At 37.5% G+C, this 18,607-nt stretch overlaps 2 protein-coding genes across 3 annotated transcripts in view; one reads left to right on the top strand and one right to left on the bottom strand.

Annotated features, from left to right (window-relative positions):
• Window positions 1-12,258, top strand: part of LOC125225811 (tudor domain-containing protein 7) — a 44,904-nt gene extending 32,646 nt beyond the window's left edge. For both annotated transcript variants that reach the window (XM_048129666.1, XM_048129667.1), the window contains 4 exons: window positions 8,015-8,240; window positions 8,537-8,688; window positions 9,180-9,340; window positions 11,519-12,258. In XM_048129666.1, coding sequence (XP_047985623.1) covers window positions 8,015-8,240; window positions 8,537-8,688; window positions 9,180-9,340; window positions 11,519-11,748 — 769 coding nt within the window. In that variant the 3' untranslated portion in view covers window positions 11,749-12,258. The remainder of the gene's footprint in view (window positions 1-8,014; window positions 8,241-8,536; window positions 8,689-9,179; window positions 9,341-11,518) is intronic.
• A 2,943-nt stretch (window positions 12,259-15,201) lies between these two features.
• LOC125225705 (splicing factor 3B subunit 6) lies at window positions 15,202-16,024 on the bottom strand. The gene is made up of 3 exons (XM_048129535.1): window positions 15,804-16,024; window positions 15,613-15,731; window positions 15,202-15,507 (listed from the first exon to the last, which is right to left on the bottom strand). Exons 1-3 carry the CDS (start codon window positions 15,831-15,833, stop codon window positions 15,276-15,278), a joined length of 381 nt encoding a protein of 126 aa, XP_047985492.1. The 5' UTR covers window positions 15,834-16,024; the 3' UTR covers window positions 15,202-15,275.
• Between the last annotated feature and the right edge of the window lie 2,583 nt (window positions 16,025-18,607).

Raw genomic sequence — 18,607 nt, 5'->3', positions numbered from 1 at the left:
AAAAATACTCGTGGCGTCTTTATTAACAATTTTCGGCTTCGCCACAGAATACATATTAGTATTATAAGTACAGAAACTCCAACTCCACTCCAACAGCCCATCTAAAGAAATAACGACTCGCGCTACGATACTATTAAGTTGAAATTCCGACCGCGCAACGCTAAATGCCTACAATTATATTGACGTAGAAGCGCGCTCTCTTTCTATCGCGTAACTCGTACCTTTTCTGACGATATAGGGTAGTCTCCTTTTAAAAAATAATATAATCTTAATATTTAACTAGTACCTTTTTTATATTGCTCTACTTTAGCTTGAATAAACCTAAGATATGTCTTACGCCGTGTCTTGCGTGGGCGACGGTCGCGCGACCGTCGCCATCGCATCGTCTACTTCCGTATCGATAAGGTTTGATTTCGTATGCGTCGCATCGCCGTCGCGCGACCATCGCGCGACCGTCGCCCACGCAAGCCACGGCGTTAGTGGTATGTAGGTTTAATTTTAATAAATTCGCGTGTAACTAGTTAGGAGTTTTTACTTAGAATTATTAAACCTATTTAGTATAATCATATAGTGATAAGTAATGGTAATTGGATGTAAACTAGGGTGTGCAAACCGGTTAACCGAAAAACCGGTTAACCGAGACTTTTTGGCCTCTGTTAAAAACCGGTTTTTATTGTCTCTAACCGGTTAATAACCGAAACTGTATTTATTTCTCAAAATTTGGAAAATTAGGCATAAAGAGGTTCAAAACTACGTAGTTATTTAATGTTTTGTAATAATAAAGATTTATACATTACTTTTCACTGACAACATTATTATCTGTAATGATTTTATTTTTTCTACTCCAGCACTTAAATCTGTCAATTAGATTATTGTCAGCGGTATCCAAATTAAGTTCATTTGAGTAACGATAAGAAAGTCTATTTGTCTATAGGTTCATATGATAACTGCTGAGCAGTATTCATATGAATATAGGAGTTCTGTTAATTTTTTTTTAAAAGCACAACTTCCAATATCAGGTATGTTTTCATTTGCAGTAATAAGTAACTTTTAATAAATAATAAAATATTTAGGTTCATAATTTAAATCAAGATGAAAAAATAAACTGAAATGCGTTTTACATATTAGATATTGCAAAACAAAGGTAAAAATCATAAGTTTATCCAATAATGTTCCATTCCACATTTAAATATTCTTGACATCGATTTAAACTTCTCTAGATACACTATCACCTACAAATTCGGCACTGAAAAGTGTCCGATCGCTTAGTTGCAAATGTGTGCGTCCAGTTGACAAACGAAAACTTCGCAATGTAGTAAAAACTACTTTCATTTTTTTACAAAAACAACGTTATTTCTTAGTACTTAAAGTTCAATTTCAAATGCAAGCAATTGGCGGTTATGACATTAATGAATGTGATCATCGCGAAAGCCATAAAATTTTATTACCGCAGATCGCAGGTGTGCATATTTTTAAAAAAATCTACGTCTTATTGCAACCAACTTAAGTTTAATTTCGTTTGCGCTGCAACAATCTAAACGCCATTTTTACATTGGGAACGAGGATGGACAGAGGCATCATGGGAGTCGCGCTATGAGATGAAAGGCGAGAATGAGGAAATTTGCGGTATTTTTGCGAAAAACTGTTTTAAAAAATCCTATTAGATAGAAAATTTCTTAAGGAACAAAACGTTTGGTATAACATTTTTCGAGATGTTGCGTATTTTAAGCGAAAAAGAATGAGTTTTTACTGTACGATATTTTTATTGATATTATCTCAAACAAAAAAATATATAAGGTACGGCGGGACAATTTGGACTGGGGGACAATTGCAACTGAACTGATTAATATCTCCACGTTTTGCAATGTTTGCATTATTAAATAGAGTCAACTGAGGTATATATACACGGTGTTTCCGGTATCACTCAAAACCTCAGACACCCCAACTGATTTTTATTTTTTTAAACTCATCTAGAGTATTCATCTTTCAATCTGATCGTTACTTTTTTTTTAATTGAATTTTAAATTTTCTGTACAGCTCTACTTGACTTTTAGCTCTACACTCAATGAAATAATTGCTAACTACCATCATAAACCATAAGACTATTTTTTTGTGTACGTTACTGCAACGACATAAGGTTTACCAATAGACAGCTAAGATGTCACTGTAAAACACTTTAAAGCTTTGTCACAGTAAACTTCAAATTGGACAGGTAATCGCAGTAAGCAAATAAACTCAATATTCAAAATGACAAGGTTGTAATTAGGTACGAGTTCAATTTGTTATGACTTATGATAAACATTAAGATTAAACTGACAAACAACGTCAAACTAGTAGCGGAAAAAATAATCGTCCAAGTAACCGGCCAGTATTAATACCCCTAAATACTGAAAAAAGGTAAACAACCTCTAGCAATGCGATATACACAATGTTGTATTACGAGTACAATAGAATGGGCACGTAAAAAATAACTAATAATACTAATTTAAATAAAAATATTACCCCCATCAAGATATAGCTCAATCGATTCTACTCTCGATTGTGAACAAACTGTTTTCAGGTTTTTAGTGTTAAGTGAAACACGGTGTATATATATATATATATATATATATATATGTGTGTGTGTGTGTGTGTGTGTGTGTGTGTGCGTGTAGTGAGTGTATGTGTAGCGATTATGTGAAGGTAAACAGTTGAGGGATTGTATGTGGTGTGTGTGAGGGTGCACTTGGAGAATATGAATTAAGTAGCTATTAAAACAAAGAAGAATTGAACGATGACATTAATTTATTATTCTACGTATAATTTCTTTCAAAGCTTTGTTTGGGTAAATCTTCTCTCCGCTCCTCAGCTATAATCTTGCGCCATTTTTCCCTTTCAACGTCTTGTTTTGGGAATCTGGAATAAAAAGCTTTTTTATTACTTAAAAACGAATTTGCTATTCCCGGGTTGTTTCTTTTTATAATTAAAGTAATTTATAAGATATGTATTAATATTATTGAATTGAAATCATTTATTTCAGACTTATTGGTCCATAATAATAAATAAATACATACATTATTAATATGAAATAGGCTTCTTTTACAAAAAATATAAATTAGCGACTCCATCATTCCATTTTTAACTATGTTCCACTTCATCCATCTTTTGTCGCCGTCCGCTCATTACTAGTATAGCGCGAGAGAAAGAGACAAACTGCGTAAGACCAAATCAAGGAATTTACTTTAATTATTCTAGAAAATAAATGTTTTTTGTAAGTTAGGAAGCCATTTTGACCACAAATGCATAACATTATAAAATTATTAACAATTACTTACCGGAAATACGATACGTCATCCTTTTTCAACGTATATAAGGTGTTATTTTTGCACTTTTTTACGGAGCACTTAGGCATGTTGCCGACACGGCGGATGAAGCGCTACTGACCGCCCAATTGTGCTTAGAACATTTTCAAGCACAATTTGCTGCGGACACATTCTAAGCCGTGATGGTGCATCTAGGTAGTTTAGATCGATGATTCTTGAACGCAACCACATTTTTCGTAATTGAAAACCGGCTTATTTTCTATTTCTCTTGTCTATGGTATGTTTGACATTTGTAAACTTTTGACGGAAGTATTTGAACTATTTCGGTGTTGTGTAGTTTGTTTTAATTCGACGTTATTGTGCAAAAACTTAAGTAATTATGAGTGATTCTGGTGAACAATATACTTCCGAAGAAATCAAGGCTATGGCGCTCAAAGAAACTGACAATTTGTTACCTAAAAAGTCGATAAAGAGTACTAAAAATGTTATGAATTATGATTGTTTTGCAATGGAAATTGCAAAAATATGTTTCAACTTTCTCTGTTGTTGGCATATTTTGAAGAATTGTGCAACAAGTTCTCGCCATCAACATTACATTGTGGACAGAATATAATAGTTAAGATCCACACAAATATTCCCATTCATTATATGAAGTAGGTAAGCAACCCATTTTATTATTCTCGAATAGGTATGTATTTGGCTGTCGTAGAAAAAGTATAGTATACAATCGTAACATTATGAAGGCTATAAAAGTCTCGTACCTTACTTAGGCCACTCGGCAAGCCATCGTGGCCTAACCGCGGTACTCAACTTTTATAGCCTTCATAACGTTACCGTTATATAATATACTATTAAATATTAGTCCCGAGTCTACTCAATTATACATTTTATACAATACAGTAGTCCGGTTAGTATATTACGACTCCGCATAGACCTAACGTCCAACCTCTTCCAACGACATAAGCACAGGTATTTATTTGGTTTTCGTATGTGATAGTATGAAAGTACATCCGCTTATTACGACTCTGATTTTAACGACCAGCCGCTTTTTACGACACATTTTACACAGAATCCGTTCGTCAAGTCCGGTTGCAATGACGAGCGACAACGTTTTTAGTTTTACTAGTAAATTGAGGAAACAAAGCTACTTCCACCCGAACACGGCCCCCTCTCTTGCTTACAAGTAGCAAGATTACATTGTGGCCATGTAACTTTTTGGAGTATTGCTTTTAAAATTTTAACAATTTGTTCGCCTCGGGTCTAATCTTATAAGCTAAATAGAACCCAATTTGTATTTTTCGATTGCGTATAAACTAGCTTTACTTACAAATGATGAGCAAGCATTCATACTAAAAATGACTTTTTCTAACTAAACAAGTCACAATAAAATAAGGTATTAATCACGTATTAATAATATGATAATAATACCCTGTAAATAAACCTATTGATTGAAATGTTTTAGTAATAGAGATGTAGATATTACTTTTAATTAAAAGAAATAAAATTCGTTTTGTACGACATCCGGTTAGTACGACGTAATATCAGCGGTCCCTTGAGCGTCGTTGTAACCGGAGTCTAGTCTACCGTATATTTCAAACTATATTTTTTATAAAAGAAAGGTAAAATGGAGATCTTGGTTTTCTTACATCAATTGCTTGTATTACTAGGGGCTCTGGGAGCTGTAGACCTTTGCGACATGCCTAGAAAACGCAAAACTGACGAATCACATTCAAACCACACAAAAGGCTTGTTGTTGTTTTAGCAAATTCCGCATTTTACAAAATTTCCAAAAACTGGATAAAAATGATCTTCATCGTGCAAGTAATACCTACTACGATATCATCAACATCAGAATTCTTAAAGGTAATGGTAATTATTGCGTAGTACGGCCATTTACTAAAAATCCTCAAAACCGGTTAATAACCGGTTAACCGGTTTTGAAGGAAAAGTCTCGGTTATTAACCGGTGTTTCAAGTTAACCGGTTTTTGCATACCCTAATGTAAACCTACAATAATAATAACAATTTAAAAACAGTTCTTACCTTTCATCGTCCTTAGGGAGCTTAAATAAGTTAAATTTGGTTCGCAATCCGTGTTAAGACAGCTAAACACTGCACAATATTTCTTTGGCCTTTTTTTTGTTAATTGTTATCAGATTATTAATACTCGTATCAATTCTGTGACAGCGGTCGAATCAGTACGTAGGTATGCGACGAACACCTCTCGCGCGTGCGTCACCGCTCGCCTATGAGGCCCTACTGATTGCCACCTGCGAGGGGTGCTTACGATTCGATACCTACACGCGCGAGTGAGACAGGCCTGGCTTCGCCTCAAATTGTTACTCACGCCACTCGTCTTTTTTGACCTCACTTAAACGCCAGTTGCATAAAATACTATTATGCAACCGGCTTTTAAAGGAGGTTAAAAAAGACGAGTGGCGTGTGTAACAATTTGAGGCGAAGCCGAAAATTGTTAATAAAGACGCCACGACTATTTTTTGACTCAGTTAAACACGGTGCACACACTTTTCCGTTGCATATACTTTTTCTGCGACCATGTACTTAGTTTTTAATAGTTTTCTATAATAACTTTCGTGAAATTCACACTGTTTCCTGTATTTTGACGCAAAGGTTTGCACTGCCATGCAGAGCCCTCGTGCTTCCCGCGCACGCTCGCAGTAACGTTATAATTATAACAGCGTGTTGCCATGGTTACAGAGCCAAACACTGCGGCTTCAATTTTTTCGTTACTGCGCGCATGCGCGGAAAGCCGGCGGGGACTGCGTTGGGGAATAGACTTATATTGTAGTATTTGTAGTGTTTTAAAGATCTACACTGCACGAAAATGTCGAATAGCAGTTCGGGTGTAGAAAAAAATCATTATCAATTTCAATTTCGTTTATTTCACACATATATTAAGTTAACAGACACTTACACGGTAAATATATGCAATATACACTTACATAACAATTTTTGAATGAAACGAAAAACAAATAACACGAATAAAAAATTGAACATAATTATTATATAACAAGTACTATGGTCACTATGGATAGAGTTCAAAGCTGACATTATTGGAAATCTGGCGTTTTATCATGCCAGGTGGCGCTACTACAACTGCCTGATGTCACTGTAACATCTCATTAGCGGTCATAACTACTGGACTCATTGTTGAAATCGTTCCCGTCTGGACTGGCCTTGAATAATTAAGATAACGTGGCAAAAATCCCAGCACTTAAATCTGTAATCTGTATTTTAGTTGACCAATAAAAACGCACGTTTTTTTTTAAATTTAAAAAGTAGGTTTTCTGTGAAAAATGGAGGCACTCTTGGGCAAGTAAGTATTAAATAAAATAATTAATTTACTATTTTTACTTAAGCTGAGTTGGATTTAAAAAACCGGCCAAGAGCGTGTCGGGCCACGCTCAGTGTAGGGTTCCGTAGTTTTCCGTATTTTTCTCAAAAACTACTGAACCTATCAAGTTCAAAATAATTTTCCTAGAAAGTGTTTATAAAGTTCTACTTTTGTGATTTTTTTCATATTTTTTAAACATATGGTTCAAAAGTTAGAGGGGGGGGGACGCACTTTTTTTCCTTTAGGAGCGATTATTTCCGAAAATATTAATATTATCAAAAAACAATCTTAGTAAACCCTTATTCATTTTTAAATACCTATCCAACAATATATCACACGTTGGGGTTGGAATAAAAAAAAATATCAGCCCCCACTTTACATGTAGGGGGGGTACCCTAATAAAACATTTTTTCCATTTTTTATTTTTGCACTTTGTTGGCGTGATTGATATACATACTTGTACCAAATTTCAGTTTTCTAGTGCTTACGGTTACTGAGATTATCCGCGGATGGACGGACGGACGGACGGACAGACAGACATGGCGAAACTATAAGGGTTCCTAGTTGACTACGGAACCCTAAAAATTGGAACAGAAAAAAAACTTCCGTGTGTACTAGGCTTACTAACTACTTTAAAATGCAACAATACAATTGAATATAGTACAAGATATCATTCATTAATGAATGTTGACGACCGATTTTTGCTGCGCCGCGGTCCCGGGTTCGACAAATTTATAATGTTCAGTCATGGATTTTTCATGATTTATTTACATATTATTTTCATAAAACACAAGCCTACACTCTAACCTTTATCGCGATTTAAATTTTCATAAAATACACTTAACATCGCGGTAAAAGACCTTCATGTCTTTCATATTTTTGTGTGTTTATATTGTGATCGATTTTAATTCGTAGCGAATTGGATTTCATTTTAAAAATGAATGGCTTACGCCGGTTTACGCTCTAACGTAGGTACAGGTCTAGAAGCACTAGCATACCGATGGTTTTATTGACACCCGGTCGGTATATTATGCTTTGACATGTTTTAAAGCTAGAGAAATAGTACATTACGATACAAGTGCGTAAAAAAGGAAGTTAGAAACGAGTGGCAATAAATTAAAACACGACCTTCCTTTTTGACGAATTTCCTTTTCGCACGTGTATGGTACGACGTTTTTCAGTACAGATGGCACTCCGTAGTTTCGACCTGGCATATAATGAACGTTTTTCAGGTATTCAGATGGCACTCCGTATTGTTTGACCTGTATATACATGAACTGTCACTTTTATTGCAATCTGTCAGTGCGTAAAAAACACCATCTGTACTGAAAAATACTAAAAGAGTTAAATACTTTCAGTGAAAAGTTAAAAGACGAGAAAGAAGACAAAGGAATGGCGAACCGCGTGGAGGCGCTGCACCGGAAGAAGGAGCGCATCTTCCGCAGCTCGTCCACCGGCGAGGCGGAGCGCCGCGCGGGCGCGGGCGGGGAGCGCGGCGGCGTGCTGCCCGCGCCGCTGCTGCCCACGCCCGGCAAGTGCTTCGACGTCTACATCGCCATGGCCGCCAACCCCTGGAACTTTGTGGTGAGCGTGATACATCATTACATAATTATGCTAATAAAAAAGCGGACGGGAAGAAGAGGGAGGATATAATTGGGTGACTAAAGTCTGACCAGAAATATATGGCTACGCGCCATGTTGCGGAATTTCAACACAACAATTGTTTTCATACTAAATTGAACTGTCTGCCACATACATAAGAATAACAGCGCCTTCTTGACAATAGTCATATTTTTCTGATCAGGCTTTACAAAGATGAATCCTACCTTAGGAGCTTGTATCTCTGAATAAAACAGAACATGATTTTCTTTTTACGCCAGGTTCAACCAAACAGCACCAGGAATACGCTGCAAACGATGATGGCATCATTGCAAGCAGAGTGCCCGAAGATGACCGAGGCAGATGCTCCGGCGAAACCGGCCAGCGGAGAACTGTACACTGTGTATTATGAAAAGGATTCTTCCTGGTATAGGTAAGCTATTCTCTTTCGTTTTTATGCCGCAAATCACGCTGACACGATTGTCTATTTATTTTTTCAGACGTATTAATAACTGTTTGTTTATCCGGTTTTTTATCCCATTATTTAATTTTTATTATTTGTTAGCCTGTTGTGTCCCACTGCTGGGCAAAGGCCTCCCTCTCATTCTTCCAGCCGTCCCGGTCAAAGCAATATCGGCCAATCTTTTCGAAAAACGTCAAGATCGTGCCAATAAATCCGAACTTTCTATACGTATACAATTGGCGGCGTGTCGAATCGAGTTTACCATTCAAGTAAGTGTATAGAAGGCGAATTATTGCGATTCGATTCGGCGAGCCTAGCAGTCATCAACCTTAACGAGGCATAGTTTTTCATTCTATTCTAGTCTTGATTAGATCTAATTAATACGATTTGTACAAATATTTCAGCATTTCCAGAGCTGGTGTGTTGATAAGAAACTTGTTGAATGGTACAAGTGATTGCAGGGTTACAATAGCGGGAATCGTATCGACCGAGATGGTGTCAGTGTACTTCTGCGACTACGGGGACCTGGCGCTCTTCGCCGTCAAGGACTTGCGCCCCGTGCCTGCCAAGGCCCCCTTGGCGCGCTCCTTGCCGCCGCAGGCGATAAAGGCTAGACTGTATGGTTAGTTCATTTAACAGTACTAACTCTTCATAAGCTATGTAAACTGCTTTTTTTTAACCGCCGTCTCAAATCTCTCAAGAAAGGTGGTTTTCAAGTCGTCTGTATGTCATTAGAATCGTCCCACGATAAGTCTGCATAGATTTTAATAGCCCCGCCTCTGCGAGGGTTAAGTAAACGTCATAATTTCATCAAAATTTGACGTTTAAAATAACATCTGCACTGGCGAGGCTGTGAAAATCGTTGCAAACTTATCGTGGGACGATTCTACTTGACCGAATTTGAAAAATTTTTTTTTGATTGAATGTATATGCGTACAGATTGGTCCCATTTTTCTCAGAACCCAGTTCTGATGATGGGATCCTGGAGAAATCGAGGGAATTCCTCAATTCTGAAAGGCATACATATGGTGATTTTTGTGTTTTTTAAGGAACAGCATGCATTTACGTCCAGAACAGTGAAATTTGGTGCAGTGGAACTGCTGATGATGGTCAGAACCGAAGTCCTCAAATCTGAACGGCACATTTATAGTGACTTTGATATTTTTATAAGAACAGCATGCACTTACGTCCAGAACAGCGACATTTGGTGTAGCAGAACTGCTGACGAAGATCAGATCGGAACTCCTTAAATCTGAACGGCACACTTATAGCGACTTTGGTATTTTTATAAGAATAGCATGCATTTACGTACAGAACAGTGACTTTTGGTGCAGTGGAACTGCTGTTGATGGTCAGAACGGAACTCCTCAAATCTGAACGGCACGCTCATAGTGACTTTGGTATTTTTATAAGAACAGCATGCACTTCCGTCCAGAACAGTGAAATTTGGTGCAGTGGAACTGCTGATGATGGTCAGGACGGAACTCCTCAAATCTGAACGGCACGCTTATAGTGACTTTGGTATTTTTATAAGAACAGCATGCACTTACGTCCAGAACAGTGACATTTGGTGCAGCAGAACTGCTGACGAAGATCAGATCGGAACTCCTTAAATCTGAACGGCACACTTATAGTGACTTTGGTATTTTTATAAGAACAGCATGCATTTACGTACGGAACAGTGACTTTTGGTGCAGTGGAACTGCTGATGATGGTCAGAACGGAACTCCTCAAATCTGAACGGCACGCTCATAGTGACTTTGGTATTTTTATAAGAACAGCATGCACTTCCGTCCAGAACAGTGAAATTTGGTGCAGTGGAACTGCTGATGATGGTCAGAACCGAACTCCTCAAATCTGAACGGCACATTTATAGTGACTTTGATATTTTTATAAGAACAGCATGCACTTACGTCCAGAACAGCGACATTTGGTGCAGCAGAACTGCTGACGAAGATCAGATCGGAACTCCTTAAATCTGAACGGCACACTTATAGCGACTTTGGTATTTTTATAAGAATAGCATGCATTTAAGTTCAGAACAGTGACATTTATTTAGTTTTGTTTGTTAAGAATATTGAGTTTTCAAGTCAAATTTTGTCAAGCTTCAATTTCTTATAATCGGATTCATGAGGAATTGTTGAGGACACTCCTCAAACCATAACGGTATACGTATATTCATTTGTGTTGCCATCAAATATTTAAAGTATTAAAAGCAGTTTTAAAAAATACCTATACATTTCTACATAATCCAACATTCGCAGTAGGTTTCACCAGAACCCCAAAGGCGGCGGTTTTTTTTTTTAATTATTAATTTTAATGTTCTACGTTATCACTTACCTCTGCAGTCGTGTTCGAGCCACTACCGTATATGTATGTCGATTCATTCATGAAGACGCGTGCTTTGGTTTGAATTATCATGCCATCTAAGGATATATTCGTCAACGATTATTAATTTTATATTATTCATTTGCTCTCGTGCCTCGTCCTTTTTGACATTTGTATGCCAACCGGCAAAATATAGTTTGTTCAGACCATTCATAGACCTAAGACCTAATATGTACCTATGTTTTACAAATAAAGCATTCTGATTCTGATTCAAATCTGCGCATCAATGGTGAATGTAAATTTGGCTTTCCATCACAGAATGGCCATTATGGTATCCGAAATTCAGATAAATTGGTTCATATAGCACTTTTTACGCCATAAAGATCCTTCTGTAATGGAAAACTACAAATTATTTGTAATAGAAGCATTGTCTTGTATTAGTTATTTTTAAGTCATTACGTTCTTTCAACAGATGTGTGGCCGCTTCATCAAGACTGGACTGTAGAAGACTGCATTAGGTTTCAAGAGTTATGCGTGGAGCAGCAATTCGTGGGAATCTGCAAAGACGTGGGCAAGGACCCGCTCAACCCCAACGAGCCGCTGCTCACGCTCGACCTCATCGACACTTCCACCGATGAGGACATCTATCTTAATAAGCAATTAGAAACAGAGGGCAGAGCGAGGCTCGGCTCTGTTTCGTAACTGATTTTTAATGAAATATTTTTTTTAAAGTTTATTTTCGTATAATGCATAATGGCAACATTGATCAGTATCACTTCGGTGGTCTTCACACTGGCGCTGCAACAAGATGCGTTAGGAGGTCTGCGAGTGGGACAGCGCTACGTAGCAGTCTCACTTGCGTATCGTCCATCTGTAGTGTCGTCGTATCTCTTAGCAGCATCAATGTGCGCACATTAACTTGTTATTACATGAAGCAGTAGATCAAGTTTGAGCTTACGTAAAAATATATCCGTCGCTTAAAGAATGCTTTCTGTTCATGTATGAAATAACTATTTTATTCCTATTTATATGATTGTGTAACTATACAGTATATACGTTATCACCCATATGTTTAAGACGAAAGAAGTGCATGTTAATGTTTGTTTTTTTTTCGTTTTGTTTATCTCAGTGTTGATCGTTTTTGAGGTGACATACTTAAAGTTAGAAATTTTAAATACTCCATTGTTATAAGGTTACTTATATTAAAATTATTACCACATATTCCAATATGTTACAAGCAAGTATTCAACATATTTACCTACATAGTAAATATTTTTAACAAAAACTTATAAACAGTGTGCAGCATCCCATAGAAATGTGTATCTCAGTATGTAAACTCCGATGACCCATATGTGTTAGTAATTAAGTACATACATTCAAAATAAATAAAAATCTTATAATGAAAACGTTTTTTTTTATTTCAAAGTGACCATGTGACCAACATAATTAATTAATTATCACAGATTAGTAATAAGTTACTAACGTAACAAGATCGTTCACTTGCCCGCAAAACGACAAATCAGCAGTTCTCGAAAAGTTTGTACAAAAATTAAGGAAAAAGTTAAATTTGTTTTATTCCTTTTTTGTTACCAAGATTTATTTCATGAATTGAGATTTATTTGGTCATTAAGGATCTCTAGTCTTTACACCGTGTTTTTTTTGTTAAATTCGACACGCAGTTAGGTTCATCACCAGGAACTACCCTGTATAATCAACAGTTAAGTGTATATTTTCTTAATTATAACAATTACCCTGTATATATCTTACGAATGTCGACTTATATCACTAAATGTTGGTAACAAAATAGGATCATATTTTTAAATTAATGGAAAAAAATGAAAAAATTCACACCTCCGGCAGGACTCGAACCTGCGACCTTTGGCCTTGCCGGGGCCATCGCGCTTCCAACTGCGCCACGGAGGCCTGCTGGATGTGTGCGAATTTATCCATGCCTTCCCTCAATTCTCAACCGCCTTAGGGTGGCGTTATAGCAAACATCTACCCGTAAGAATAGATCTTAACAGGCACTGGAGCCTCAATTTACATTGATAAATTAACTTAATTTACATGGATAAATTCGCACACATCTAACAGGCCTCCGTGGCGCAGTTGGAAGCGCGATGGCCCCGGCAAGGCCAAAGGTCGCAGGTTCGAGTCCTGCCGGAGGTGTGAATTTTTCCATTTTTTCCTTTAATTTAAAAATATCGTCACTACTTTTAAAAAAACTTGTATCTTCGTCTGTCAATGAAAAGAAAATTGTAGTATGTATGGAATGCATATAGACTTACTGCGTTTTAACTTTGTGGAGCAGCGTGAGATACGAGATTTTTTCAAAGTAGTGACAATATCGCAGATGTTTCTGCATGATAAAAAACAAAAAACCGGCCAAGAGCGTGTCGGGCCACGCTCAGTGTAGGGTTCCGTATTTTTCTCAAAAACTACTGAACCTCTCAAGTTCAAAACAATTTTCCTAGAAAGTCTTTATAAAGTTCTATTTTTGTGATTTTTTTCATATTTTTTAAACATATGGTTCAAAAGTTAGAGGCGGGGGGGACACTTTTTTTCCTTTAGGAGCGATTATTTCCGAAAATATTAATATTATCAAAAAACGATTTTAGTAAACCCTTATTAATTTTTAAATATCTATCCAACAATATATCACACGTTGGGGTTGGAATGAAAAAAAAAATTGTCCCCACTTTACATGTAGGGGGGGTACCCTAACAAAATATTTTTTTCCACTTTTTATTTTACCACTTTGTCGGCGTGATTGAAGCTAGGAACATACTACGCGGACGTCCGTCGTAAAACGACCGCGACCGCGACCTATCAGTGTGCACGGAACAAAACATCCAGAGAGCCAGATTTCGATCGGACGTCCGTGCGCTCAAGGCCACGTCCGCGTCCGTCGACCGATAGTTTGCACGGTTATGTGTATTTCCATTGTCCAGATTCCCGTCCGCGGTCGATTTACGACGGACGTCCGCGTAGTGTGTTCCTAGCTTGAAGCTCGGAACACACTACGCGGACGTCCGTCGTAAAACGACCGCGACCGCGACCTATCAGTGTGCACGGAACAAAACATCCAGAGAGCCAGATTTCGATCGGACGTCCGTGCGCTCAAGGCCACGTCCGCGTCCGTCGACCGATAGTTTGCGCGGTTATGTGTATTTCTATTGTCCAGATTCCCGTCCGCGGTCGATTTACGACGGACGTCCGCGTAGTGTGTTCCTACCTTGATACATGTTGGTACCAAATTTCAGCTTTCTAGTGCTAACCGTTACTGAAATTATCCGCGGACGGACGGACGGACAGACAGACATGGCGAAACTATAAGGGTTCATAGTTGACTACGGAACCCGAAAAATAGGATCAATCAAAATTTGCTGACGTGGATATGTACAAACTTTTTGTAGAACTGCTGAAATAACTACGCTTTGTTTAACAAAGGACCACTTGCACCAACGAAAATGGAGGGTTAACCCACCATTTTATATGGAATTTGACAGCTGACAGCCCACTAACCCTGAGTTAAGGGGTTGGTGCAAGTGGGTCTAATACTAATAAGTTACTACGTAAAACTCAGAAGAATAGTAGGTACGTGCCATACGACTACACAGGCGGGCGCGTGGCGCCTCTCGATCACTTGTTACCTCGAGGCAACTGCTAGCGGGTCGGGTAGGTACTTAACGCGCGACCACGAGCGAGTGACGTAGGCCTGATATCACTCAGTGACTGGACATTGAAAAACTTTGGAAAGATACATCTGCAGCATAGCCTTTACCATGACTTTTTAGAATACTTTCCACGGAAACGTTATGGAAAATAGTAGTACAGTGCCTCTAAATGGGTATGTAAGGTAACTAAAATTACATACATTTTCCGAGCCGTTGAGCTATCGAGTAACATATTCAAAAACTAATGGTAGAGGCTCATATATCTGAGTACATACATACATTGTGCTATTATAGTAAATGCCCGTCCTAATCAGCACTGTAAATTTATCAATGTATTGTTTTGAAGATCTACATTTGAACTACGTTGAAAATAATCAAATTACCAACAGCAACTGTACACAAAAGTTATACTCCTTAGTGCAGATTTTGATAATGCTTAGATTAGGTTGCAGTAGAAATGTATAGAAAAAAAGAATAATTTTGTTTTTTTATATTAAATTTAATTACCTATCTTAGATACATATAATAAAAAACTTATTTAAAAGCACAAGATTATTTTCGCAGTTCCTCTGATGAGATGCCATATTTCTTTTTTAGAGTATCCAGTTCCTCTTGTTTCTTTTCAATATCCATACCCTTAAAGGCTTTGTTTGATCGGTAATATAATACAACCAAGTATCTGTTGCAGACATTGAAACCCGAGAGGTGGTCACAGGCATTTTTTGCATCAAATATATCTTCATACACTACAAAAGCAGTACCTCTGGTTTCTGGTGTGTTCCCTCTGAAAATGGAAATAGTAATTATTATTACTAATTTTGTTTAGCACAAGAAACACTGGTTTATTTATAGGCAAATTTGCATACATAAACAAAGCAAACAAACTTACACGCGGATTTGTCTAATTGCTCCATACTTTCCAAAAATATCATACATTTCTTCAGCAGAGATTTTGTACGGCAGGTTTCGTATATATAATACTCTGTTGACTTCAGGTGGTAAGCGAACCTAAAACAGAGGTAAGACATACATTTCATATTGTAACAAGTACATAAAGAGTATACATGTAGTTAATCTTACGTTTGCTCGTCGCTGTAGTGCCAAAGCCATGATTCAATATCCTCAAGTGACGATGAACTTGCGATATATTTAACCAAATATGGCGTGCAGAGATCAAACTCGTTAAATATTGCGTAAATTAGAGATCCTTTCGATCTAAAGTATAATATTTTAAATAGTTCAATAAATGCGATGTGTGCCTGCTTGATGCACTTCTAGCGTTGGTTGGTTGACATGACATTGACATTTCATTTTTTTTATGGGCTTGGCTCGGTAGACTTAAGCAGTGGGGCTCTACAGACGTCTACGTCTCTTCACATCATCCATCCATACTAATCCATACTATCAAATACTATATACTATAAAGCTCGGAACACACTACGCGGACGTCCGTCGTAAAACGACCGCGACCGCGACCTATCAGCAAATACTATAATATAAATACGTGCAGCTTCTGACGTTTCCCATACATTGGAACGGCAACAATTTTACTAGCGCCATCTAGTGGTACGAGTTGATCAAAGTAGTTGTTCAGACTTTTATTTTAGTAAATTAAAATAGAAAATGCTATTACTTGATCTACTTTAACATTTTTAGACGGAATAAAACAAAAAAATAAGAATATGTGACTTTTTTTAATTTTATACTATATGAAACTAAACTATTTCGATCAACTCATGCCGCTAGGAGCGCTAGTGTGCATGTTGCCAACTTTGGCACCAAGCTGCACGTATTAACTCGTAGAGTTTACATAGTATTTGCTATCAGTGTGCACGGAACAAAAGATCCAGCGAGCCAGATTTCGATCGGACGTCCGTGCGCTCAAGGCCACGTCCGCGTCCGTCGACCGATAGTTTGCACGGTTATGTGTATTTCCATTGTCCAGATTCCCGTCCGCGGTCGATTCACGACGGACGTCCGCGTAGTGTGTTCCTAGCTTAATACGTGCAGCTTCTGACGTTTCCCATACAATTGAGCGGCAACAATTTTACTAGCGCCATCTACCGGTTCGAGTTGATCAAAGTAGTTGTTCAGACTTTTATTTGAGTAAATTAAAATAGAAAATGCTATTACTTGATCTACTTTAACATTTTTAGACGGAATAAAACAAAAAAATAAGAATTTGTAATTTTTTTTAATTTTATGCTGTATGAAACCAAATACTATATACTATAATACGTGCAGCTTCTGACGTTTCCCATACAATTGAGCGGCAACAATTTTACTAGCGCCATCTAGCGGTTCGAGTTGATCAAAGTAGTTGTTCAGACTTTTATTTGAGTAAATTAAAATAGAAAATGCTATTACTTGATCTACTTTAACATTTTTAGACGGAATAAAACAAAGAAATAAGAATTTGTAATTTTTTTTTAATTTTATGCTGTATGAAACTAAACTATTTTGATCAACTCATGCCGCTAGGAGCGCTAGTGTGCCTGTTGCCAACTTTGGCACCGAGCTGCACGTATTTATTGCACTCTAGGTGCTGAGAGGCTCCCGTGGATGCTTACCAACTCAAAGTCAGGACAGGGCAGGTGAAAGCGTATGCAGGCGGAGAAATAAAAATCCAGTCCTCCAGATTATGCAGCTGTATATTGTCCAAAATATATGGCGTACAAATCTTTGGTCATTAATAAATATAGACTTATGATTAAGCTGATATTAATGGATTAAAATTAATTATATTTGGAGGACGACACAAAGTAACAAGAGGCTATCGGTAAAGGAAAGACTGAAAGAAAGTGAATGAATGACATAAGTGACAGCTAGTGATAGAGGGGTGCACAGACAACTAATAAGAATATATGTTAAAAGGCTCTACATACATCTTGACTGTTTTTATAAGGCATACCATACAAACTAACAATCTTAATAGTATTAACTCGTAGAGTTTACATAGTATTTGATGAAACTAAACTATTTTGATCAACTCATGCCGCTAGGAGCGCTAGTGTGCCTGTTGCCAACTTTGGCACCGAGCTGCACGTATTAACTCGTAGAGTTTACATAGTATTTGATACTATCCATACTAATATTATAAATGGACGTAGTTACGCAGAAATGTTCCAATCCATCTGAAATTGTCATTGAAATGAAAGACTTGTGTTTTTCATACAAGGTCTAAAACTTAATGACAATTTCATGTGGATTGGAACGTTTCTGCGTAACTACGTCCGTGCTACGTCCATTAATGGGAAAGTGTGTGTGTCTGTTTGTTTGTCCGTCTTTCACGGCAACGGAGCGACGGATTGACGTATTTTATTAAGTGGAGATAGTTTAAGGGTTGGAGAGTAACATAGGCTACTTTTTGTCTCTTTCTAATGCGAGAGAAGCCGCGGACAAAAAGTAGTATTTTATATAAGAGACACGTACATTGCGGCTTTGATAAGATTGGTACTAAACTCGGACACGATACGTGTTGCCACGTGTCTGGGGGTCGAGGGTCTTGGGCAGATATCGGAGAGAAAAACGATGCTGCTTGGTTCAGGTCTATATTAAAAGTCAACGTACTTATTCTAGTTATAAAGTTTTAAGGGATTAGCATGACGTTATTACTATAGTATTATTTGATATGTTACTATTGATAATACCGCCATCTATCGGCGGTATTGGGAACTACATAACTCTTTAATGACCTATATCGACTGAGAACATGCGATCCTTGAGGTAAGCCATCTAGGATTCGGACTAGTATGTAAAAGTAATCATAGATGGCGCTGTCAACAGATGACAAGTTTGGTTGACATTACGTCTACTTTGTCAATAAAAAAAGGCCGGGCCTAATATTTTTACCCAATATTCCATTCTTTTCTACTGGATTCTGG

Source organism: Leguminivora glycinivorella, chromosome 4 (genome assembly GCF_023078275.1).
Source record: "Leguminivora glycinivorella isolate SPB_JAAS2020 chromosome 4, LegGlyc_1.1, whole genome shotgun sequence".
Taxonomy (NCBI): domain Eukaryota; kingdom Metazoa; phylum Arthropoda; class Insecta; order Lepidoptera; family Tortricidae; genus Leguminivora; species Leguminivora glycinivorella.
The sequence above is the reverse complement of the archived record's forward strand: the minus strand, read 5'-3'. Positions and strand labels throughout refer to the sequence as shown.

Bases quoted from the DNA above. Each gene is read 5' to 3' on its own strand.
- LOC125225705 (XM_048129535.1), bottom strand. From the start codon at position 15,833: ATGGCTTTGGCACTACAGCGACGAGCAAAC. The intron at 15,732-15,803 runs GTAAGATTAACT...CCTCTGTTTTAG, and splicing joins CACTACAGCGACGAGCAAAC to GTTCGCTTACCACCTGAAGT. The intron at 15,508-15,612 runs GTAAGTTTGTTT...TTCCATTTTCAG, and splicing joins GCAATTAGACAAATCCGCGT to AGGGAACACACCAGAAACCA.